Source organism: Globicephala melas, chromosome X, assembly GCF_963455315.2.
Source record: "Globicephala melas chromosome X, mGloMel1.2, whole genome shotgun sequence".
In the NCBI taxonomy this organism is placed as follows: domain Eukaryota; kingdom Metazoa; phylum Chordata; class Mammalia; order Artiodactyla; family Delphinidae; genus Globicephala; species Globicephala melas.
Window position 1 is genome coordinate 109919665 of NC_083335.1, and position 26876 is coordinate 109946540.

General features: G+C 44.2%; 1 protein-coding gene across 10 annotated transcripts in view; it reads left to right on the top strand.

The window, feature by feature from the left end:
- Nucleotides 1-26876, top strand: part of SH3KBP1 (SH3 domain containing kinase binding protein 1) — a 345587-nt gene that overhangs the window by 75742 nt on the left and 242969 nt on the right. Inside the window, exon 1 of one of the 10 annotated variants that reach the window (XM_060292548.2) lies at nucleotides 7379-7494. The exons of the other annotated variants lie outside the window; for them this stretch is intronic. Coding sequence (XP_060148531.1) covers nucleotides 7432-7494 — 63 coding nt within the window. The 5' untranslated portion in view covers nucleotides 7379-7431. Of the gene's footprint in view, nucleotides 1-7378; nucleotides 7495-26876 lie in introns of those variants that run through there. 10 annotated transcript variants of the gene reach the window in all.

Genomic DNA, 26876 nt, shown 5'->3' on the forward strand with positions numbered 1-26876 from the left:
GTGCCATTTTAGGAATGTGCTTCACAAGGTCTGTGCCCTTAGAGAGCGTACATTGTAACAGAGGAAAGAGAGCCTAACTGCAGACAAGCAAAAAAAAAAAAAAACCCAAACAAACTGTAAACCATGAAACATGCAACAAAGAAATACAGGAGGGGGAAAGGATAGAGTGACTGACCGGTGGAGTGTGAGCTGTTTCAGCCAGAGTCATCAGAGAAGGCCTCTTGGGGGAGGTGACATTGTAGTTCACACCTGAGTGATGAGGAGGTTCCTGTCATTACTCGGGCCATCTAAGTCGAGAACAGCCAGTGCAAAGGCCCTGAGGCATGAACAAGCTTGGCTCCCCTCAGCTTTAGAAGGTCACAGCGCTAGGGAGATATTGCTGATGAGAGCGACCCTTGCAGCTGAGTCACTGTCAAGGCTAAACCCAGGGAGGAAGTAGTGGGTGGGTTCCCTCCTGCTCTCATTCTTCTTCTCTTTTTTAAACACAGACAGTAATTACTCCTCTCCCCTACCCCGCCCCATTTTGAGGGACGGGGAGAGCCTATTTTACCTTTTTTATAACCACTTCAGGACCTGGCACAGAGTGCAAAGGAATGTGAATTTGCTGTTGTGAGTAGAGGCCTTATTATTTATCCAGTAACGGTGTATTACTTACTCCTCTCCTAATTGTAGGGAATGTGCATTAACTCAGCTAATCCTCACCCCAACCCCACCCCAGGTAGGGATTATTCCTGTATTACAGACAGAAAACTGAAGCCCACAGCAGTTACCTGACTTGATGGAGATTGCAGCTGTATTATAGGTCAGGCTTGGTATCTGAACACCAGTAGCCCGACTTCTCATGATTGCCTCGTAAGAACTAACTGGAAGGATGGGTGTTCTGAAAATGAGCCTCTGGTGGGGGGAAAAATAAAGGAACATTACTGTTTAATTCTTAGGGCAACTCAGTTTACGTTAAAGTGTTGGCTAGTGAAACTGCCCAGGGAAGTGGATTTAATAAATACACTGAATGATCTATCATTTGTTCATTTGTTATGAGTGCTTAAAAACAGATGAAAATGGGTAGCTTAAACAGTTTCAACATCCCAATTCCCTCTGCTCTCTTACTACTACATATATTACTATGTAGTATTAATACTGTGAAGGCAATTGTCTGGCATTTGCCTACCCAGAACGTTCTGGAAAGCAGCATTTGTGATCTCAATAAGTGTTATGTCATTGGTACCAGTCTGCTGTTTTGTAGAATGCATTTTTCACCTGCTCAAATGCTTTTCATAATTTTTTCTATAATAATGCTTATCCACTGAGAATAAATGTCATAATATAAATAAACCATATTAAGTACACGATTTGAGGGGGAGAACTTTACATATTCATTGATTTCTTCCTTTCTTTTCTTTTTTTTTTTTTTTTTGCCATTAGAGGAAAGAAAAAAGAACTTTCCCGCAAGCACCTCTCTTGATACAACCAGAAGGTTGCTCGTGTTGGGTAATGAAACATTCGTTGAAGGAAATGCAATCTGGGTGGAGTGTTCTCTAACCAGTAGTAATAATTGAGCACCTCCTGTGTACATAGTTCTCTTATCTGTATCATTTATGGTACTACATACTGGGAGGGAAAAACAGCAAACTCCTATACAACATTTCTTTTTTTTTCTTTAACATCTTTATTGGAGTATAATTGCTTTACAATGGTGTGTTAGTTTCTGCTTTATAACAAAGTGAAACAGTTATACATATGTTCCCATATCTGTTCCCTCTTGCGTCTCCCTCCCTCCCACCCTCCCTATCCCACCCCTCTAGGTGGTCACAAAGCACCGAGCTGATCTCCCTGTGCTATGCGGCTGCTTCCCACTAGCTATCTATTTTTACATTTAGTAGTGTATATATGTCCATGCCACTCTCGCTTCGTCCCGGCTTACCCTTCCCCCTCCCCATATCCTCAAGTCCCTTCTCTAGTAGGTCTGCTCTTATACAGCATTTCCCATGGACCAGAGAGTTTAAGTAACTTGCCCAGGGGAGAACAAATACTCAATGCCAGAGCTGAATTTGAACCTGTTGGTGGTTTAATTCGAGTCCATGCTCTCTCACTCCTGATTGTACTATGGTACAGGGGTACAGGATTGTCTGGGTGGCCTTGGCTACATTAAAACAACAACAACTGGACTTCCCTGGTGGCGCAGTGGTTAAGAATCCGCCTGCCAATGCAGGGGACACGGGTTCAAGCCCTGGTCTGGGAAGATCCCATGAGCTGCGGAGCAACTAAGCCCGTGTGCCACAACTACTGAGCCTGCACTCTAGAGCCCGCGAGCCACAACTACTGAGCCCGCGTGCTACAACTACTGAAGCCCATGTGCCTCGAGCCCGTGCTCTGAAACAAAGAGAAGCCACGGCATTAAGAAGCCCACGCACCGCAACGAAGAGTAGCCTCCGCTCGCCACAACTAGAGGAAGCCCGCGCGCAGCAGTGAAGACCTAACACAGCCAAAAATAAATAAATAAATTTTAAAACAACAACAACAACAATGCAGAGCTTAATTAGCATGAGGGGTACCGGGTACCATAATCTGTCAGGTTCTAAGAACCTGCTAGAAATCTTTGCTGAGCTGGGTGTTAGGCTACTGAGAGATTTTTTTTTTTAATATGCAGCTACATTCACTTGGAACCACGACTTCCTGTGAAGGCCTTATGATGTTATTTGAACAAGAGAAATAAGCTTATGAATTTTTAAAAAGTTTCTTGAAGTATATTGATTTTTAAGAATGGATGCAATTAATAGTTCTCATGAGTCCTAAGAATTATTCACCTTGGCGTGCTTTGGGTCCACGTAGAGCTCTTTAATATTCAAAGACTTTGCAGGTCCTGCTGCTGTGCCCATGTAGGAGTCGAATGTGGCTGGTAGCTTTAAACATGCGCAGTAATGTAAGTGTTGACGCTGCCAGCACAAATGGAAAAATGTATTGCTTTTATTGAAAAAACAGGCTGTGTCTAGTCTTTTGACTCCCTTTACATTTAATCTAATAGTTTCTGGGAGGGTGGGAGGGAGGGAGCGGGATTTGGCCCTTTTGTCGTTCATCAGTAAGATCCTGACAAACTGTGGGATGTGAATTCTGATGGTGATCTCCCACTGCTGCGTCTCTCACTTGTGAAGGGGAAACAAATAAAACACAGCCTAGGAGACTGTGAAGCCAGGTGATGGTATAGCCCGAGCTTCTCAAGCTCTATCGTGCCTTCCAGCTTTCCAGATCCGTCCTTTCCCATCTTGTTAAAATGCAGATTCGGATTCAGGGGGTCTAGGCTGGGTGAATGGGGGAAGGCCGAGATTGATGCTTCTTTTAGTAACAAGGGTGTAACTGACCCTTTTCACCCAGCCCTCTATTTTGGGGCTGTCTTGATCCCCTGAATCACCTGGGGGAGTTTGAACACCATGGATTCCCAGTCCACACACCAAACTGATTGGATTAGAGTCACAGGGGCTGAGGCTAGGCAGGTATTTAGGGAGAAAAAAAAAGCTACTGAAGTGATTTGGTAATAAATCTGTCACCTTTGTTTTTCTTTTGGTAGGGGAGAAGGGGGATAATGACAGCTTTGCTTTCCAACAGCTTCACTGTTGGAATCAGATTGAGATGTTTAAAGACAAACTATCTGACATCCCAAGGGCTTCCTGTTTGATCTAAACTCCCTGAGAAAGCCCGCCCACCCCGGCCCGCCAAGGGAATTGACCAGTTCTTGATTGTGCCCAGGCTGGCTTAAATCAGGGAGCATAGAGAAAAAGGAGAGTACTTAACGGTTGGTTTGCTGACCTGCTCAGCATTAGATAATGTGTGTGAAGGTTCCCGGAGTGTGTCCAGGGAAGCTGGGACCCAAATATGGGAAAGAGGAGTCATGATTATGAGGTAGGAGTTGAAATCACCGTTGTGAATATTTGAAGTGTTGTTTCAGCTCTTTCCTCGCTCCTGTGTTGGAGTTTCATTTGTGGTGGTGTTCCGAGAGCGAGAGCCGGGACAAGCAGGAGGGCTGGGCCGTATCTTTGTTGTGATGGAGCGCCAACTCCATGGTGGGTTTCTGCAGGTTGTTCCTTTCACAGAGTGACTTTTTCTTTTTTTTGAACACTGAGACTCTCCAGGAACTGGCTTTTTAACATTTCTTAAATTTTGCTATTAATCTTTTCCCCTGAGATCTGCAGGAAGATCAGACACCAGGTGGAGACGATCTTGCCAACATTCCTGCATCTGTTGGGTCCCTTTTAAAATGTGTAGTCTTGCTTTAAAACCAAGTGTTTCCCATTCTTGTTGCGTTTGTGACTTTTGGTACCCCAGCTCCTTACCTTGTCTAAGGGTTAAAAATAAATAAGGACACCCCATAATCAGAAAAAATAGTCAGACATTCCTGCCCTTCCTTTGCTTGAAAGCTTGTACACAGTGAGAGAGATGCTGTGCACTGTCACCATTACCTTCTGCATCAGGGAGCGTTTGAGCCAAGAAGCAGAAGTGCTCAGCATGGTCGGAGACAGGGATTTCTTACAGGGTGGCTTGTACATGTTGTGGGCACCTGTGTCCCTTGCTGAGCCTGAAGTCGCTCTAGGAAAGTGGGTGTGGGCGGGAGCCAGGACATGCGGGACCTACCTCTGGCTCTCCCACCCCCAATGTCAATGACACAAGGGACCTATAGGAGAAGCTGGTGTCCTTCCCCAAAGAGAAAGCTCAGACCAGTTCAGTGGGTGTCCATCAAGTGTCTGTCATGTCTGGAGTGCTGTTCTAGGCCCTGGAGTCTAGCCTGGTGGGAGAGATAGACCCAGAAACATACTTTTTCAACCCATTGTGACAAGCAGTCAGTCTCCTCAGGGAACCCAAAGGGAGAGGACCTAAGAGCTGGGGTACGATAGGAAGGACTAGATCAGTGAAGAGGACAGCTAGAGCGAGCTAGGAAGCAGGTGCCGTGTGAGCAGAGGCAGAGGGGAAACAATTTGATGAGTTTCTGGAAGTGAGCCTCGCCTGCGAGTAAAATGGGAGCTGGGGAAAGTGAGGTCGGGAGGTGACAGGGACCTTGCGTCCCTTTGTAAGGAACTTGGATTCTACCAGGAAGCACTGAAGGAAGGATTTTAAGCAGGGGCGTGCTGCCATCAGGTGTGGATGGAGGAAAAGTCTCCTCAACCTGTGACTTCTCCTGAATGAGCATCTGCTCCCATGTAGCTTTTTTTTTAAATAAATTTATTTATTCATTATATTTATTTTTGGCTGCGTTGGGTCTTCTTTGCTGCGCGCGGGCTTTCTCTAGTTGCGGCGAGCGGGGGCTACTCTTCGTTGTGGTGCGTGGGCTTCTGATTGCGGTGGCTTCTCTTGTTGCGGAGCACGGGCTCTAGGCGCGCGGGCTTCAGTAGTTGTGGCTCGTGGGCTCTAGAGCGCAGGCTCAGTAGTTGTGGCGCACGGGCTGAGTTGCTCCGCAGCATGTGGGATCTTCCCGGACCAGGGCTCGAACCCGTGTCCCCTGCGTTGGCAGGCGGATTCTTAACCACTGCGCCACCAGCGAAGTCCCCCCCTTTTTTTTTTAAACCGCTCTATTGAGATCTAATTTATATACTGTAAAATTTACCCATTAGAAGTGTCCCATTCAGTGGTTTTTAGTATATTTACAGAGTTGTGTAACCATCACCACAATCTAATTTTTGAACTTGTCCATCACCCCCAAAGGAAACCTTGTGCCCATTTGCAGTCACTCCCATTTCCACGCCCAGCCCTAGGCAACCACTCATCTTTGTAATTTCTCCCTTTTCTTTAACATTAAGCGGAATGTTTTCCGTGAGTGTTTTATTAACTTTAGAGGAGTCTCTTTTGCCAAATTACAAACTCTTGCTCTTGGCTCCGCAGACCGTTCCTGTCAGCGGTGCTTTAGATCACATGTAACAGAAACCTCTCTGGGACTGGATTAAACATGGATATTTGTTATCTCAGTAATCGGGAGGCTACAGGTAGGGTGGACCCTGAGGGCAGTGTGATCAGCTGCTTAATGTGATATCATAGACCTGTGTTCTTGCTGTCTCTCCACCATGGTATCGGTCTGGCAGTAGTTTCACCCAAGGGCTGGTTTCTCTGGTTGTAGGATGGCATCCTTTGGCGGGGAAGCGGGGCCCTCTGCTTCCTTGTTCATAGCTGGTATGTAGGAGGAGGCCTTTCCTGCAGTCTGATTGGGTGAGCTGAGTTCCTGTTGCCCACCCTGAACCAATAATTGGTTTGCAATTAATTAGGCTGCCACTCCGGAGCTGGGAATGGGCTCTATGGGGGATAGGTGGGCACCTGTGACCAAGAGTGGACTCTGCTGGGTAGGCTTGTGAGTAATGGTACCTGAGCATTTTTGAAGCTGACCCTAGCCTTACGTCTCTGTGAAAAGTGTCATCAATTCAGATCTCACCAGTTCAGGAGTTCCTCACAGTCTGGTCAGGGAGTGCTCTGAAGTTTACCTTTGGATGATGTAATAGTGTGGGCAGTAGTGGGAATGGTGGTAACATTAACTTATGTGGGATATTAATGATTTAAGTCTCTTTAGAAAAACCTGTTTGCTTTAGGATAGAAATATTTAAATGTCACTAGTAGTAAATAATAGAACATCATTCTTATCTAGTTATTAAGTTAGCCCGTTGGAATCTCTCCTGGAGGAAAAAAAATAAAATCCTGTCCTGAATATGTCAGTTTTCGAGTTACTATATGAACTTGGAATTAACAAAAATTGACTTTCTTTCAAGTGTAATTCACACTTCACTAAGCCAAATAGACATTCTGCCAGTTATCTGGACTTTATTAAACTTTGCTTTATATGTAGTAGAAAAATCAAGGTAGGCCTCTGCTTTGCACAGTCATTTATTTGATTATGAGCTGTATTTTCAAGTCTGTTTTGGAGTGAGGTTTGTCCTCATGTAAGTACTGAGCGTTTGCTGGTGCAGCTCTTAATGGTGAGAACGGATGTTGAAGAAAGCAAACACCATATGCCCTTTGTTTCCCGTGCATGTCCCCTCCTGGAGGCTGGGTGGAGTGTTTCAGCTGTCTCGAATAATCTCCATTTTGCTGTGACTGCAGACTTTGTGGTTCTCCAGCTCTCCTCTCTGATGTTAGTTACAACTTCTTCCTAATTAGGTGGTTCTTTTTCCTCTTTCTCCCCGGGGTCATAAAGGTTCCACACTCTCAAGTGCCAGAGACTGGATTCATTTTGAAAAAAAACGCATTTCACTCGATTTGTGAGAGAAATAAGCACAGAGAGAGAAAAAAAAAAAACCCACCCAGTGTGAATATGTAGCGGGAGGGGCGGGTGGGCTGGGTACGGGACAGGATGCTTAGAATAATTCTGCTGCCAAGTGAATCACAGGGACTTGCAGTTCTCGGCGAGCACGGAACACACTCCTGCCCAGAGTTCAGACACAGTCAGCCCGCTCTCACCATTTCATGCTCCGCGGTATGGAGCTTTCGGCAGCCAAAGCCCCGAGTGCTGCCGATGCGTCTGAGATTGTAAGTAGGCCATACATCTGTTTCGATTGTTATTATGTCTGCATCTTTTGTAGCCTGTTGCCCGACTGCTTCGTAGGCCGGGAGGGAGGCACGATAGGGAATTTGGTCCTGGCTCAGTCCTTCCGAGATGGTGAGCAACACCGTTTTCCATTTGGACCCAGGTGTTTCAGTTTTCTTGTTTGCGGAGGAAGGGAATTTCTTTCCCCAAGCCCTCCTCAGTGACAGAAGTGGCTTTTGGCTGAGCCCCTTTGGTAGCGGCACCTATAAAGATTTGGAACAGGTCTGTCATCTGGCGGGATGGCTCTTTCCTTCTCCTGACCGCTGTCAATGAGTTTTTTCCAGGGGACACGGCACACGAGACAACCCCAGTCAGCCAAGCCCACCCCCGAGTCCCCACGCCTGCAGATGGCCCTTTCACGGGTGAAGGGTCCCTGTCAAGGGTTGGGAGTAGGTAACATTTCTGAGGCAGCTGACAGAGTTGGGAGGCTGGGATGAAGCCAGGTGTGGAATCCAGCTTTCCTGTGGTGGGAAGGAATAAGGGGGCAGGAGAGGAGAATGACAGGGAGGCAGGACAGAAAGTTAGATCGGGGGCTTTTCATGTCACTGTCCTGTTGCTCGATGCCAGCCCAGGTGGCAGGCAAGGCTCAAATCCTCACTCAGCTAACTGTAGCCTGGGGCCACTAACAAATCTCTCCTGGTCTTACTTTTCTCACTTGAAAATTGTGATCACTGCACTTCATGGGATTGCTGTATTATTTGGAGTGATGAGCGTGAAAGCACCTGGCACTTGGTCAGCACTCCCTAAGTGATGTATTTTGCCCTCCTTTACCCCTTCTCCTTCCTCAGTGGGATATTAGACCATCAGTGCAAGCAGTGTGCTGGGCTCTGAAATGCCACCCATGTTGCTGTCCCCAGCTTGTTTGCGGGCAGCCTTTGTGGCCGTCGAGTTCCCTTGGTTGGTGTCATAGGTTTATCTTGAGGCCGGCCAGTTGGCCTGGTTGCCCTTTTATTCATGGGTACATGACTCCCCAGAACAAGGAGGTCTCGGGGAGAAGGTGTGAGTGTGTCGCACTCATGTCTCACAGATCTGTTTGCCTTAGAGATCATGGGGACTGGGGAGGCTGTGCTAAGAGCCCTAGATGGAGAGTGATCATTCAGAAGAGCCATTTCTGCTTCAGCTTTGAATTTCCAAGTTATCAATACCTATGTTCAGCCGACGCAAGGGAGAAGAAAAAGGAATGATAAACCTCGAAGAACACTGCTCAGCAATTTCTCTGATTTCTGATTCAGAAGTAGGTGTAGAGCTACTTCGCCGTGACTTTACATCCAGTTGTTTCAGTCATCCTGTTCATGGATTCAGCCAACCTCCATGCACATGGGTCAATTCCTAATTGCCTTCCCACCATTAGGTGTGTTTGCTTGTTTAGGGGGATTTTCTAGAGCCTGTCTTGTTAATTAGTTTTACTGGGTGTTTTATATTTGCTGCCTGTGAGTTAATTGCTAATAATAGTGTTCCCTTGTCAGTTACAAGTTCTCCCACCCCTTTGCCCCCATTGAATTCCATGTATTTCATCTCATATTTAGGCTAAAACAGTTTGTCTCTAGCTGGCAAGACTCCTTAATAACTGTACTCATGAGCTGTAACACAATGGTAATTTTTACCCTTGATTTTGGAGACATTGTATCATCTGTACATTTTGTTTTGTGTGCAATGATTTAAGAGTGCCTTTTTTTCCTTAACCAACATCAAAGTCATGTATCACAATGTACCAACCTTCAGTAGCTCTCTGTTGCTCTTCATTGGAACCCACCTTCTTGCCCACCACCGGCTGTGCCTTGTATGATCTGGCACGTGCCTATCTTTGCAGCCTCATCGCGGTCACCCTCCCACTTGGCCACTTCCTCCTACCATACCACCGCCCTGGCCACCCTAGCACCTGCTGAGCCCCTTCCTGCTGCTGGGCCCAGGCACTTGAGGTGCTTTCTCCTGGGAGCACCCTTTCTTTGGCTCTTGCTTGGCTGGCTCTTGTTCTGCTTTCAAGTGTTACTCAGAGAAGCCCTCCTGAGCCATCTTATCTAAAGGGACTTCCTCCATCTTAAGTTTCCTTCTCCCTTCCCGTCACATCACCACATCTATTTCTTGCAGGGCGCTTACATCACAGCCTGTAAATCCCTTGTTGCCTCATTGATTTACTTGGCACTTGCTGTCTCCTTCACTGGAATTTCAGCCCTGGTGCGGGCAGAGGCCTTGTCTGTCTTATTCCACTGTATCCCCGGCCGCCTAACTCAGTTCTAGACACATAGTAGATGCTCAGCAAATATTTGTTGAACGAATAGAGGCTTTGGATGACTGATACAGTGGATGCCTTTTAAGTAGTGTGCGACTGCAAGCTGATAAAGTTAGTTCCCTCTTTTCTGTGCCAGACCCTCCCCACCCCATGTGCCTCCGTCACTGCTCTGGCACTTTGGGAGCACTCCAGACCCCAGGGCCCCGTTTCCCTCTCCTGGCAAGCCCATGGCTGGTATCAGGAGTCACCCTCTAACTGTTTTAAGCATCACTTTTGTTCTCAAAATGAAAACCACCTGTCTTCAAAGTGATTTGCTTAAAACAAATGCGTATTTCTTTAACAAGGCCTTCCTCCCCTTCTGCCTTTCCCCACCTCCTGCCAAGAAGAATGGGAAAACACTCTTATCTTGGAAAGTGATTTTTCCCTCTGGTCACAACCCACAGCTGGATGATTTATCAGCCAGTGTGCTGGGCAATAACTTCCCCACCCTGCGGCTCTCAAACGGTGATGATTTGTTCTCCTGAGAGGCTTGAAGGGGGTCCTGTGATGGGGGTTCGGGGTTGACACTGCCCATCTTTGTATATTTCCTTTAAACGTCCTTCCTACAGGTACGGAACCTAGCCCCGGGCACCATGTAAATGGCGGCAGGGGTGGGGATGGTGTCTAAGTGCTTTCTGGTGGACTGTTTGCCAGCTCATTGATTCCTTAACACCAACTCGGGGGAGTAAATAGTATTACCCCCATTTTAGAGGTGGTGAGATGGAGGCTCACAGAGGTTAGATAGGTCATAAGCAGCCAGAATCAGAACCCAGGTCTTTCTGGCTTCCAAATCCACGTATTATTTGTTGGTGTACTCAGTGTTCCTTAGGCTGTTTTTTTTTTTCCCTCACTACGCGGCTTGCGGGATCTTAGTGACTCGGCCAGGAATTGAACCCGGGCCCTTGACGATGGAAGCGTGGAGTCCTAACCACTGGACCACCAAGGAATTCCCTCTTAGGCTTTTTTTTTTTTAATATAAATTTATTTATTTATTTTTGGCTACATTGGGTCTTCGTTGCTGTGCCGTGGGCTTTTCTCTAGTTGCAGCGAGCTGGGGCTACTCTTCATTGCGGTACTTGGGCTGCTCGTTGTGGTGGCTTCTCTTGTTGCAGAGCACGGGCTCTAGGTGCGTGGGCTTCAGTAGTTGTGGCACGCGGGCTCAGCAGTTGTGGCTCGTGGGCTCTAGAGCGCAGGCTCAGTAGTTGTGGCACACGGGCTGAGTTGCTCCGCAGCACGTGGGATCTTCCTGGACCAGGGCTCGAACCCGTGTCTCCTGCATTGGCAGGCGGATTCTTTTTTTTTAAGAAGATGACTTTTAAATGTATTTATTTATTTATTTTTTCTGTGTTGGTTCTTCGTTTCTGTGTGAGGGCTTTCTCCAGTTGCAGCGAGCGGGGGCCACTGTTCATCACGGTGCGCGGGCCTCTCACTGTCGCGGCCTCTCTTGTTATGGAGCACAGGCTCCAGACGCGCAGGCTCAGTAGTTGTGGCTCACGGGCCTAGCTGCTCCGCGGCATGTGGGATCTTCCCAGACCAGGGCTTGAACCCATGTCCCCTGCATTGGCAGGCAGACTCTCAACCATTGCGCCATCAGGGAAGCCCCGGCAGGCGGATTCTTAACTACTGCGCCACCAGGGAAGCCCCAAGCCTTTTTTTTGACTATGTCTTGCCGTTAAAAAACAACCTGGCAACTTAGCATACATGTACACATACAGTACACATGTGCATATATGTACACATACATGTAGCTGCAAAACACTTCCTGAAGCAGTAGTTGCCTTCACTGTGTGTGATGCACTCTTTCATTCTCTGTTCTTTTCAAAGAATGCTGGTCAGCATATAGCAGGATTCCCTTCTTTTTAAAGGCTGAATAATATTTCATTGTATATATATGCCATGGTTTCTTTATCCATTCATCCGTCAATGGGTGGATGTTGTTTCCATACCTTGGTTGCCAGGGGCTGGGGGGGAGAGGGAAATGGGAAGTTGCTATTCAGTGGGTATAAAGTTCCATTTATGCAAGATGAATATGCTGTAAAGTTCTGCTGTGCAGCAGTACTGTGTTGTGCACTTAAGTTTTAAGAAGGTAGGCTCAAGTGAAGTGTTCTTACCCGCCCCCTCACACACACACAGAATGCTGGTGAGGACCTTATAAATTTTTTTTTTGGAACTCAGCTGTTTTTATTTCACTCCTTTTTAAAAAAATTTTTTTGGAGTATAGTTGCTTTACTGTGTTAGTTTACTGTGTTAGTTTCTACTATACAGCAAAGTGAATCAGCCATACATATACATATATCCCCTCATTTTTGGATTTCCTTCCCATTTAGGTCACCACAGAGCACTGAGTAGAGTTCCCTGTGCTATACAGTAGGTCCTCATTAATTATCTATTTTATACATAGAGTCAATAGTGTATAGATGTCAATCCCAATCTCCCAATTCATCCCACCCCCTCTTTCCCCCTTGGTTTCCATATGTTTGTTCTCTACATAATACAAGCCACAGGCCGGGAGAAAATATTTTCAAAAACACATTGATAAAGGACTCATGTCTAAAATATTAAAAAGAACACTTAAAACTTAGATATAAGAATACATATATCCCAATTAAAAATAAAATAGCTGAACAACACTTCACCTCTGCTTATGAGGTTACAGAGCAACCATAATTTTCATTCATTGCTTATGGGAGTGCAAAATGGTACAGCCACTTTGGAAGGCAGTTCGGCAGCTTCCCAAAAAGTTAACATACTCTTACAAAGCTAAATATATATGACTTAGCACTTCTGCCCCTAGATATTTCCCCAAATGATTTGAAAACTTATGTTGACACAAAAACATGTACATGAATGTATAGTAACTTGATTCATAATAGCCAGAAACTGGAAAAATCCAAGATGCCCCTCAGTAGGTGAATAGATGAACAAACTATATTACATTCATTGTAATATTATTTAGCTATAAAAAGAAATTAGCTACTGAGCTATGAAAAGGCCTGGATGTATGTTTCATACATATTGCTAAGTGGAAAACGCCAGTATGAAAAGGCACAATAATGTATGACCCCACATTATAGGAAATTCTGGAAAAGGCAAAACTATAGAGGCAGTAAAAAGATCAGTGGTTGCTAGGGGTTTAGGGAATAGAAGGAGAGTTGACTAGCTGAAACACAGGTAATTTTTAGGGTGGTCAAAATATTCTGTATAATACTTGGATGCTAGATACATGACATGCATTTGTGAAAGCCCAGAGAAGTTTGCAGAACAAAGAGTAAATATTAATGTATGCACATTTTAAAAATCATTTAAGTAGTTGGGTGATCCTAGGAAGGAATGCATACTGTGACAAGATAGTCTAGTTGTTTTATAATTGCATAAAACAATCTTAGTGAAGCGGATGGGGGATAAGGCGTGGCCCTAAATGACTTTGGAAATGAGTAGAATCTGTAAGAGTAAAGGCAAAAGAAATTGCACGTAAGTGCTGTACTTTAGTTGATGACGCTGTTTCCCCTGGGGGTACAGGTTAGAAATTCTGATACTGTTATACATGTGTACTGGAATTTAACAGTTAAGTAAATGAATGGCAGATGGGAGAGCCAAGTTTCTCACTGATTGGACGGGAGGTTATAGAAGTGAATAGGCTAGAATGATTCTTGTGGTTATGATTTATAGTTGAAGACATTAATTTGAACTCATGTTTAGCTGAAAATAGATTCAGATGATTTCTATATGAAATATTTATAGATATATGTATATATACAGGTTAGTACACACATGTACTAACATGCTTCATGTTCTAGCAGCTGACAGGACCTAGAAGAAGTGAATATCCAGTAGCAAAAAACACACCTAGCAGTCAGATTTAGGTTTCTAAAAGCATTCTCTAGCAAAGTAACCAAGGTTCCTTGGAAAAATGATTCCAGGGCTGAAGCAGGAAATATACAGGATGAGACAGAGCATCTTGTAGTGCCAGAAAGTGATTTTTAAAAAATCTACATTGATGGAGGTATGTCAAAGGGACAAATTAGCCACCTGAAGAGGTCCCAGTGGCCAAATCTGAAATACTTTGAATAACAAAATAAATTAGTATTGGATTAAAGCCTAAAGTATAAAGTAAATTTCCATGAGTCCATATTGATGTAAAGAAGATTGAATAAGTAAATAAATGGGGCACATAAACAAATACCCCTTGCCAAAGAATTCCAAATAATTTAAGTAGATACTTTGACCTCAAGGAGAGAGAGCCTAAATCCCCATTCCTTAAGTCTAGGTTATGCATAATGACTTCCTTTTAAATTATGGAAGAAAGGAGACAAGAATAACTTCATAGTGGAGAAACCTGACAACCACTATCTCAGTCAGGTGATGGAAGTCAATATCAATGCCACGTTGATAATATGTACCCTTGACATGATGTGTTGACTGTGGCACTTTACCTCTGCAGTCTTCTGCGCAAAATACATAACTCAATCTAACCACTGGGAAAACATCAGACAAATCCCAAAAGAGGAAGTGATACAAAATATATAACCATTACCCCTTAAAACTTTCAGGGTCATCAAAAACAAGGAAGGTCTGAAAAACGATCACAGAGAGAAGTATCCTAAAGAGATATGACACTAAATATAACATGGACCTTCTAAACTGATTGCATGACCCACTAATTGATGGCAACCGGAACTCTTTTGGAAACAGCTTGACAAACACTAGTGTAGGTGAGATGTAATATATGCTTACTTTACATAGAGCTTTACATGATGTAAGCTACTTTCTAAAATGTCTGTGGAAGTATAACATACATATATAAAATGCACATGAGAGTAAGCTTGTTGAAGTTTTGCAAACTGAACATATCTGTGTAACCATCAAATCAAAACACACACCGCTAATTAAGCTTCTTTGAATCAAGACAGGCAGGCATGGAGTACAACAGAAACAGATATGCCCACGATTTGTTCTGAATTATGCACATCTAGCTTACTTGATAGAATTTCTCTTTTTAGATCGATATTTTGTGTTTCCAGTGATGGGGCCTGACTGGTACTTTAGATCTAACAACCAGCCAAGGAATGGAACAAGGCTTCCGTAAGGGCTGTCAGAAATGGGCAGAAAAGGAGGCTGGCTGAGCATGGGCCTGGCAAAATATGAACAACGAGGAGGAGGGGGAAAGGGCCAGGCCCCGAGGTTGGATATGGAAACATTCAAGTGTGAGGATTTATGGTGATAGTAATTGAGACCAATTTTACTGAAATTTGGGGGAGGGGTGTGAATGGGAAGGAGGGAAGGGAACTTGTGATTAGAGTCCCAGGCCCCTAGAAGCCAATGAACTTTTGTGTGAAATAAGGAACTTCTACCTCTCATGGTGGGTATTGACTTTTTTTTTTTTTTTTTTTTTTTTTTGCGGTACGCGGGCCTCTCACTGCTGTGGCCTCTCCCGTTGCGGAGCACTGGCTCCGGACGCGCAGGCTCAGTGGCCATGGCTCACGGGCCTAGCCGCTCCACAGCATGTGGGATCTTCCCGGACAGGGGCACGAACCCGTGTCCCCTGCATCGGCGGGCGGACTCTCAACCACTGCACCACCAGGGAAGCCCCGGTATTGACTTTTAGAGAAAATTGTTTTAGCACACTGAAGCAAACTGCTTATTTCTTGGCGAAAGACATAAATGCATCTCAATACAAACGCAAGCTAGAGTAACTCAGCTTTCGTAATATGTGTGTCTGCAAGGCTGTCTAGGTGGACAAATTGTCCATAGTTCGTTGTAATGGGATGTCCGCAGAAATGAAAGAGAGCATTTACTGGGGTTTTAAACATTACATGCTGTTACAAAATTTGGGTAATCAACGCCCTTGGTGAAATGCAGTGATAGCAAATTTTGTCAAACTGCAGCAGCTTCCTTGAATCAGGGACTTTGGGATAATAATAAAATCCTTTAGTCGTTGTGGACTAGATAAGCTCTTGACCTGTGGTGCTCACTGTGGGTTGGTGCTTAATTCTGCATGTGTTGTGACTGTGCTTGTGCAAAAAAAGTCCTGGGACTGTAACACACACACACTGTGGCCCAAGAGGAGGCACCCCGCTGGGGATAGGGAGCGGCTGTATTGGGACTTCCCTGGTGGAGCAGTGGTTAAGAACCTGTCTGCCAATGCAGGGGACACGGGATCGAGCCCTGGTCCAGGAAGATCCCACATGCCGCGGAGCAGCTAAGCCTGTGCACCACAACTACTGAGCCTGCGCTCTAGAGCCTGCAAGCCACAACTACTGAAGCCCGCGTGCCTAGAGCCTGTGCTCTGCAACAAGAGAAGCCACCACAATGAGAAGTCCGCGCACCACAATGAAGAGTAGCCCCCGCTCGCCGCAACTAGAGAAAGCCCGCGCACAGCAACGGACACCCAATGCAGCCAAAAATAAATAAATACATTAAAAAAAAACAAAAACAAAAGAATGAGTTACTGTTCTTTTCTTGGAGCTGAGCGTCATGCCAGGGCAGTAAGTACTTGCTGGATGAATGGAGGGAGAAAGAAAAAAAAAATCATAGCTAGCATTTACTAGTGTGTACTATGTGCTTTGCCTCTTTGATCTGATCTAGTCATCAGAACAAGCCTTTGACGTAGGCACTGTGAATATCCTTACCTTTAGAGTGAGCTTATGTCCCTGTTTGCCAGGGGACTGTCCTGGTGTTTGCCTATTGTCCTAGCATTGACATCGATAACCTCCTTTTCATTCCAAAATGTCCTGGTTCAGATGATAAATTCTTTTTAAAAAAATTTATTTTATTTATATACATTATTTATTTTTGGCTGCATTGGGTCTTCGTTGCTGCATGCGGGCTTTCTCTAGTTGAGGCGAGCAGGGGCTACTCTTTGTTGCGGTGCGCGGGATTCTCATTGCGGTGGCTTCTCTCGTTGCGGAGCACGGGCTCTAGGTGCGCGGGCTTCAGTAGTTGTGGCTCGCGGGCTCAGTAGTTGTGGCTCGCGGGCTCTAGAGCGCAGGCTCAGTAGTTGTGGCGCACGGGCTTAGTTGCTCCGCGGCATGTGGGATCTTCCCGGACCAGGGCTTGAACCTGTGTCCCCTGCGTTGGCAGGTGGATTCTTAACTACTGTGCCACCGGGGAAGTCCCGATAAATTCTTTCACTCTGAAACTTCAGGTCTTGTCATTTGACCACTAAGTTCTACTGCTTCACAATTTAGGTCAAGGAACATGTAGTATTAAAACAGCGTTCTTGATGTTTTCCAGTCCCCGTCTTTAGTGAAAATCACTGCCGTGATGTGTGACTAAGGGCAGTAGGAATGTGCTAGGCGAAGACCCATTGAAATCCTCTGTGTGAGCTCATTGCTGAATCTAGACGATGAGTAGCCTGGAGTGATAATACTGTTCACAAATGCCTGGTGCTTTATTATTTACAAAACCCTTTCTCCTACTGTATTGCGTTGAAACTTCTTGGCCCTGTGGTGTGGGTGGTGGTATTTCCATTTTCGGAAGGAGGATGCAAGGTCAGCAGGCCGACGTGGTCACCTGCCTGAGGTTTTACAGCCAGAAAAGGAGCTGATCCCAGATTCGACGCAGATATTCTGCCTCCATCAGCATTTTCTACCCTGCCAGACATGCCTTATGCAGCTATTCGACGGTGCTGTGGGGTTTTTTTAATTTTATTTTTTTAAAATTGAAGTTTAGTTGATTTACAATGGTGTGCCAATCTCTGCTGTACAGCAAAGTGACTCATTTATACACATATAGACATTCTTCTTTTCATATTCTTTTCCATTATGGTTTATCACAGGATATTGAGTATAGTTCCCTGTGCTGTACAGTAGGACCTAGTTGTTTATCCATCCTACATATACTAGTTTACACCTCGAGGGTGCTGCTTATGGAGCATTAGGACGTCACCTGGAGATTCATTAACCCCAACACAGGATTCCACAACCTCGACACTGTTGACATTTTCGGCTATTTAAGCCTATTGTGGGGCTGTCCCATGCACTGTAGGATGTTTAGCAGCATCTCTGACCTCTACCCACTAGATGCCAATACACACACCTCCTTTCCTCCCCCAGTTGTGACAGTGAAAAACGTCTTCAGGCAGTGTCAAATGTCCCCTGCAACACAATTGCCCCTGGTTACACCTGTCATTTCCCTCTCTCTCTAGTTTCTAAAGCATCAGAAAAACTATTGAAAGCCCCACAAAGGGGCAGAAAAGAGGACAAGCAACACATTTCACGTGAAATTCGCTTCCACAAAAGAACATTGGGTTCTTATCCCAGGGAAGGATAAGATAGCCACCATTTTTTAAAGTCAAAAATCACACAATTAAAAATGTTTTGTAATAGAAAAGTTAGAATAGAGATCAGCTGAAATATGCACATACAAAATCTCCTGTGATCCAACTGCCCAGAGATAACTATTGATACAATTCACATTATGCTTTCGCTCCTTCTAACCTTTTTGAACACAAGTGTATAAATATGTGTATCATTTTTCAAATAGGGCTGTGCCACAAATGCTGTTATAATCACTGCAGATATATTTCTATGTCTATGATATAGAGCTGCAGAGCGTTTCATTGTATGGCTACAGTATAATTTATTCACTCAGCCTCCTGTTGTGTACATTTGTTTTGTATCTACTTTTGCTTTTGCTTTTACATGCAGAGCTCTGTTGAGGATTCATGGTGTGCATCTAAGCCTTTCACAGCTTTTTTTTCCTTATAGAAATAAGGAAATTTTAGCATCTAATGAACAAGTATCCAGGTCATAATGTGCTGGATTGTATTTTGATTATATTACGTACTTTTGCCCCTTAAAATTATGGAAAGTGCATTGATAAAATTTTGTTTATGCACTCAGCTTGCAGAATGGAGTGTGGAAAGTTCTTTGGTTTTCTGATTAAATGATGATTAATGAGAAACCATTTAGGTTTCAGGCCTTGCTCATGAAAACCACTCTTAACTCAGGCTACTTCCTGAGTAGGAATTACAGGCCATTGACAATCAGTGAGTCTTCCTTTAATACTGTTCACTTCTGAGAGTAATTTAGGGCTATGTTCTCATGAATTCTCATTGCTCAAGTATTTTTCTTATACGTGTTTAAAATGGAAAAAAAAAACCTCGTGGTAAAAACATTGAAGCAGTACAGAAGAGCTTAAATATTCCCTACTTTACTCCCCTCTTGTTTTTTTAATTCCCTAGATATTTTTAATGCAACTACAAACAATAAAAACATACAAAAAATTTTTTTAAACCCCACAAACTAGACAGTATGCAAGGTCTGATCCGAATGGCTTTTTTCAGTTAAAGTTTCCTTCTATGTCTGCACCTTATTCTGTGCAGTTGGTGCCCTATTTGGGGTTCTTTCAGGCCTTTCTTTTTCATCAACAACAAAGCACCCTATTTATGTGAGTGCACCTGAAGGATAAATGTCTAGCAGTGGAGTTGTTGGGTTAAGAGTCTGTCCTTAGAATTTTCATAGATACTGCTAATTGCCCTTCTACCAATCGTATATATATATATATATATATATATATATATATATATATATATACACACACATATATATATATATACACACACACATACATACATACATACATACATACATACATACATATATATCCTGGCTTGCTTCCAGCAGGCATTTTTTTTTTCTGCCTGGCATAAACTATGGATTAATAAACCCTGTGGTTGAACCTCATCTATGGGAAGGGCCATAATTGGTTAGGAGGAGCCCACAGTCTCCCTAGTGACCATTCTAGGGATTGACTCCTGGCCTTGGGGGAACCAAGGGGGAGATTTATTTACTGACTTTCTCCTGGAATTGGTCTGGAACTGGCTTTTACTTTTGTCAACCGTGGAGTAAGAAGTACATGTGTAAAGCTGGGAGACGATACCCAGGTAGGTGACTTTCTGGTGATGTTTGACGGAGTGTCTCAATTAGAATTGAGGTGGTTAGAAATGGACCTTTGTTACTAAAGAGGTTGCAATATTTACTTCTCAGTGAGTCTCTGAAATAGAAGAGCATGTCATTTAGCATTTGGTACAATGTACTAAATGTAACATGTCAATATAATAAACGTAACTCTAATGTGATACAGTCATTTCATAGCCATTTTCACTCCCCTTACGTTTTCTGTAAAGTCTTTTCTGATGTTTCTCCCTTTTCCGTCTTTGTCTACTCCATATTGATAATTTTTTGTACTGTCCTTTTTTCGTGTGGTACGCGGGCCTCTCACTGCTGTGGCCTCTCCCGTTGCGGAGCACAGGCTCCGGACGCGCAGGCTCAGTGGCCATGGCTCATGGGCCCAGCCGCTCCGCGGCATGTGGGATCTTCCCAGACCGAGGCACAAACCCGTGTCCCCTGCATCGGCAGGCGGACTCTCAACCACTGCGCCACCAGGGAAGCCCTGTACTGTCCTTTTAAAAAACTGATAATTACGGTCAGTGCTGCATTTTGGACCTTTTGTTGTTTTATTATCTTATTTGTGACCAGCTTTGTCTCCCTAATCAAATGTTCACCACCCTTTGGTTTCTAGTCCTCATCGCCCTAGCACAGTGTTTGGCATATACGTATTTGGGTTGGGTGCTCACTTCAGAATCCTCATTTTATGGGGTCTCTGGTAAAAGAGGACCATCCCTGGACGGCCCCCCTTTGGGCCCCAGGACGGTGATCATTAAGGTCTCTGTTGCCTCACTCTTAAGGGCCTTGCTTTCCTGCCCAAGGGAGGGCACAGCAAGGTGCCATATTTTATTGGTTTTGTATTTGAAGCCACGGAGGTTGGCCAGTGTTTGAAGGTGGTTCCATGACCCCTGGCGGGCGCAGCAGCTGCCACAGCCCTGGATAACAGTGAGGGGCCTGTATTTTCTGAGAAGTCGGGGGGCTTTCTGATGGGCACTTCAAATGTTCACTCACTGCAGTCTTGGCCAGAATTTTTTGAGTCAGCCTGGGGTGAGCCACCCCGAGGCTGAGATACAGAGAGGAAAGCAGGGCTGAGGAAACTGACTTTTCCTGTCAGTGAGCCTGAAATTGGGGCAACTCTTGATATGCACGCCGTTGTCCAGTGCTGTAGCTAATGCTAGGAGATGACCTAGGAACTCGGGGCAGGGGCCCCTGCCCTGAAGGCGGAAGCTGACGGCTTTTTAGGTTTGGCCTCCAGCGGGGCTCCTTGGGCTCTCCTCTGCCTTCTCCTCATCCCTCCAGGGCTTACACCCGGGGCCCTGCTGACACTGTTCTCCGGGGAGCTTCCAGAGGCATGGCCTACACCTCAGCAGGGAGTCTTAAAAAAGAAACAAGCCAGAGAACTTTATTTTTCTTATTGTTCAAGTAATAGATTTTCTTTTATAGCAAATAAAGAGAACCTTTTAGAGGCAGACAGTGTGATCCAAGGAAAATGGCCTTTGGAGCCAAATGGTTCTGGGATGGAATGTGGGCTCTGTGACTTTTTCCTTAAGGAGCTGTTATGAGCTGAATTGTACACCCCCCCAAATTCATATGAGGCTAGTCTAACTGGTGTCCTTGTAAGAGAAGGGGCCTAGGATACGGAGAGACACCAGGGATGCGTACACCAAGCAAAGACCATGTGAGGACGCAGTGAGACGGTGGCAGCCTGCAAGCCAAGGAGAGAGGCCTCTGATGAAACCAAACCTGCTGACACCTTGATTTTGGACTTCTAGTCTCCAGAACTGTGAGAAATCAATTCTGTTGTTTAAGCCCCCCAGTCTGTGGTATTTTTTATGACAGCCCTGGCAAATTAATATAGGTGCTTTTAGCAAGTCAGCTCCTCCAATTTTGCTTCCCCCATCACTAAAGAGAAGACCACAACACCTGCCTTTCAGAGTCTATGTGAGGGACAGACATAATCCTGGCTTAGAGCAGGTACTCGTAAATGGTGCCGGTGATTTAATAGTATAATGATAGAAACCACCACCCTGTCCCCCACCTAGGTTTTCTGGCTTCAGCCTGATTTGAGGGGTTTTTTCCTTTCTTTCTTTCTTTTTTTTTTTTACTTTCCTTTTAAGTGCTTTTCAAACAGGGTTGCAAAGAACTCCTGGGATCAGAGGAAGTGGGTACTTCATGGGTTTATAACACGCAATGAAATATTTTCTTCTGATTAATCCTTTTCATCCTTTTAATCTCCTAACATACTGGTGTTCCAGGTACAATTTTATTTAGGACAAGGATTCTGCTGCTAAAATTAATTGAAAGCACCTTTGGGTGTGGTATAAATATTTCCTGTACCTAATATCCACTGTATTAGTTTGCTAAGGCTGCCGTCACAAAGTACCACCAACTAGGGGTACTTAAACAACAGAAATGTATTGTCTCACAGTTCTGGAGCCTGGAAGTCCAAGATTGTGGAGTGGGCAGGGTTGATTTCTTCTGAAGTTCTGAGGGAGACTCTGTTCCAGGCCTCTCTCCTAGCTTCTGAAGTTCTGAGGGAGACTCTGTTCCAGGCCTCTCTCCTAGCTTCTGAAGTTCTGAGGGAGACTCTGTTCCAGGCCTATCTCCTAGCTTCTGAAGTTCTGAGGGAGACTCTGTTCCAGGCCTCTCTCCTAGCTCCTGGGGGGTTTGCTGGTGAGCTTTGATGTTCCTTGGCTTGTAGATGCGTCACCTTGATCTCTGCCCTCATCCTCGCACGGCGTTCTCTCTGCGTGCGCATCTCCATTTCCAAATTTCTCCTTTTTGTAAAGATGTCAGTCATGTGGATCAAGGCCCACTCAGATGACCTCATCTTAACTTGATTGTCTGCAAAGACCCTATTTCCACATAAGGTCACATTCACAGGTATTGGAGAGTAGGACCTTAAACGTCTTCTGGAGGATACAATTCAAGCCATAACAGCAATGATACTGGAACCCAATTTGCCGTCTGTGTCCCTCTGCCTGCAGCTGGCAGCTTCCCAGGAGAAGTGTCCTCGCCTGGTCTACAGCTTCCATTCGTCTTGCAGGTTTTAGCTCAGAAGTCACCTCCTCAAAGAGCTCTTCTGCAGCTACTCTCAGTATAGATTGATTGAATGAATGAAATAGATTGTGGAGTAAAATTGAAATGTGACTGAGAATCATGCCGATATTTTGCCCTAAAAGTGTGAGGGAGCTTCTCTCTACCCCCCATAAATGTTACTTGTAGCTTTCTTGTATATCTTGGCTGTGTCACCACTACAGATGCTATTTAAGTATCATTTTGTGCCTGTGAATTGAGATGTCGGGCACCTCCCGAATGTCATGATGTTTCCTGTTCTGTGTGCAGAGCATGCCAGGAGGACTCAATCTGTTGGATTTTAATTTTTTTTTGCAGTGAATTACAACTTAATTATGATTTTACAGTAATTCACAGAGCAAAACTGGCTAGAACCCTTCTCTGAAAGACCTCTCAGGTCTAGAAAACCTACAAATTACGAGTAAGGGAAGCATTTACTGATTCCAGTGAATCGGTTTGTGTTTATTGAGTATGCTCTATTTGCTAAAACCTTGCTAGGTGCTGTGCAGACAGTAGGTAGTATAGATAATAGTTATGGCCTCCAGCGCCACACAATTCATTTGCATCAAACATTCAAAAAATAAACAACAATCCACGCAAAGTTGAACGAGGATGTGTAGTGTAGAAATTAAGAAGGAAAGAGTGCTCACCGTGGGCCAGAGGGTCAGGAAAGGCCTTGTGGACAAGCTTAGCTTAAGCTTAGGCTACATCTGGAACAGGTAAAGATCCGAGGAGAAGAGGAAAATTACTAGTCCAGAATAATAGTAACGCACCGTGGAGGTATATAATAGTCCCAGTGTATATTGAGCGACCTTGTTCTAATAAGATTAATTTTGTTCATAGCATAGGTATGATCTGGTTTATAATAGGAAAATATTGGGAACAACTAAGCTTCCCATCAACTTGGGAAGAATAAATTACAGTACATCTCCATACTATATGGGATACTCCACAGCCAGAAAAAAGAATGAGAACACTTTTTACTGACATGGAAAGACCTCCCAAATATATTGTTAAGTGAGAAAAGCAAGGTTCGGGAGAGCATGAATCATACACTAACCTATGACATTTGCTTAAAGAAACTGGAAGATATGCAAGAAACTAATTACAATTAGGAGCAGTAGTGGTAACTGGGGTAGTGGGAGCTAGATTGTGTGTGTCTGTGCGTGTGTGTGTGTATGTGTGTGTGTGTTTTATTTTGGAGATTTGAATGATATAAGTGTATCCTATTCAAAAGGGTAAAAAGAAAGCTACGCATGCTGGCAGCAGTGTTAGCTCACACTGTTGCTACTCTGAAATTGATTGCAATGTCTCGGGGGCTTTGCCTTGCTGGGACAGAATGAATGAAGATTACCAGCTACACTAGACATCTAAGGGATAAGCTCTTGCATTTGCTCAGACAAGGAAATTCTCTTAACCAGGTTTTCACTTTTATGGGTTATCACTAGAAATGTTTCACATGTGCACTAGAGTAGAGGGAATAGTATAATGACCCTCTTTGTACCCATCGTCCAGTTCCAGCAATTACCAGTGGCTGGCCAATCTCATTTCATTGGTTCTCCCTCCTCCTTACTCTCCCCCTCCACCCCGACCTTGATTCTTTTGAAGGCAGCACCTTTCTCATTGTTTTATTTAGAATTATGACTCAGAGCTCATGGATCCCACCATGGCCCCAGACATGCAGAGAAAATTGGATGCTTGAGGTGGAAAAAATTGTCTTTGACTGGATTTGGCTCATCTCCTTAGGTGCTGTTTTTAAAAATTATGGTAAAATACACATAACATAAAAGTTATCATCTTAATCATTTTTAAAGGTATGGTTCCGTAGTGTCAAGTGTATTCACATTGCTGTGCAGCTGATCTCCAGAACTCTTTCATCTGGCAGAACTGAAACTCTAGCCATTAAAGAACAAACAACTCCCTGTTCCTCCTCCCCCCAGCCCCTGGCAACCACCATTCTACCTTCTGTCTCTCTGAATCTAACTACACTAGGTACCTCATATAAGTAGAATCATGCTGTATTTGTACTATTGTAACTGGCTTATTTCACTTAGCAGAATGTCCTCAGGGTTGATCTGTACTGGAGCATGTGTCAGAATTTCCTTCGTTTTTAACAGTGAAGAATATTTCATTGTAGGGATAGACCACATTTTTGTGTATTCATTCATCTGTCAACGACTCTGGGGTTTACTTTATGCCCCCATTTAGAATAGAGTGTTTTGTGGCTCATAATAATTTCATGCCACAGCACCATGATCTTCCAGTTAAGAGAATAATCCTGAGCAGTTTGAGAATTTTTATGCCAAAAACTTGACCTGCAAAGACCAGCAAACCTTCGCTTCTGCTCTTGTGACTGAGGGCACCTTTTTTTCTTAAAGCTCTGGTATTGAATTTTGTCTCTCATTAGACTAGCTTATGAATTTAGAGAGAGCGGGACAGAGGGTGGGGAGGTATCTCCCTTTGCCTGGTACCTGGCGCTGTGCTTGGTGCTGGTTGGGTGCTCACGAAATGTTTGTTACAGAATGAACCATACTTTGGACAAGTCACATAACCATATCTATGTATTTAGGGAGTTGAACCAGATGAATTCTAAGGCTCCTTTTGGTTCTAGCACTGTTTGAGTCCATTATTAAATCTCATGCTGAAAACTTCAAACTCTGGAAGACTGGAGAGTGGGGATGGGGGACAGGGATTTTTGGGTAGATACGTTTTCAGTGCCCCTTGAATTATACCCCAGAGGCAGTCGCCTCCAAATAGAACCACCCCAGGATAGAGTGTTTCTTAAAATAACATTTTGGATTTGAGATTTCCTCTTTGTGTGGTGATAACATTCTTCGAATAACAAAAAGGCACCAGCTAAACAGTTATTTTGAGTTTAGCTTAATTGTGTACCACGTTTCTTAGACATACACGAATAGAAAACAAACCTACTCTTCACATCATCATCTTTTCAAAGAATCTCAGAGTAAGTTGTAGTTATAATTTTACCATGAGAAGAAGTCAAGGGAATAGCGACTAAGGAAAATGAAGCTTCCAGAATCAGAGATCAAAAAGCTGGTAAATGGCTTCCCTGGTGGCGCAGTGGTTGAGAGTCCGCCTGCCGATGCAGGGGACACGGGTTCGTGCCCCGGTCCGGGAGGATCCCACATGCCGTGGAGCGGCTGGACCTGTGAGCCATGGCCGCTGATCCTGCGCATCCGGAGCCTGTGCTCCGTGACGGGAGAGGCCACAACAGTGAGAGGCCCTTGTACCGCCAAAAAAAAAAAAAAGCTGGTAAAAAACTACGGAGGGAGATGTGATTTGAGTATTGAATCTTGTTGATTTTCTGAACTATGTGCTGGTTTCTGCATTTTTGTTTTAAGCCTGGTTTCCAAAAGTCTCTTGCTGGCAACCAGATGGTCGTCAGATAATTGATATATGTTCATTTTAAGCCCATTTGGGGGAACAGTGGCCTGGATTTTCCAGTAGGAAGATTTAGTAATTCTTTTGGTCTTTGAATGCCAGCAGGGTTTTTTTGGAAGTTGAGTTCTCTAATGTCTTGGAAGTAACCCATGGAAAATTGGAACCAATGAATTGATTGCATGATGTACTTGGGATAGAAAGTTAAGGATATGGATATAGTTATTTTAGTTACAAATGTCCAGCTTTAAAAGTGGTAAAATTTGTAAAATTAGATGAGAATTTTTTTTTTTAGTGTTTACAGTTTTTGCCCATTTGTTTCCCAAAACTTGAGTTAATGAATATGAATAGACATCTAAAATACACTCATCTGATTTTATGCCCCATTTTCAGAGAGTTGTTCAGAGTTCTGGGGTCTGTTATTCTATCATCCTAATGAATGCTTTTCAAAGAAAAATTCTTTAAAAAATAGTGGGGTTTGCAATGAGAAAAAGGGTCGTGAGTCAAGATGCTTAACTTACTTACATCTTCAGGTTCTGGGAATGAGGATGTAGACATATCTTTTGGGGGGCAGTCACTATTCAACCCACTATAATGGGAGCACCAAGCCAGGATGGGGCCCTTGCAGGAATCATACTGTGGGCCTCAAGAAGGAAGCAGAGAAAGAAACACTTCTTTGGCAATACTTTAA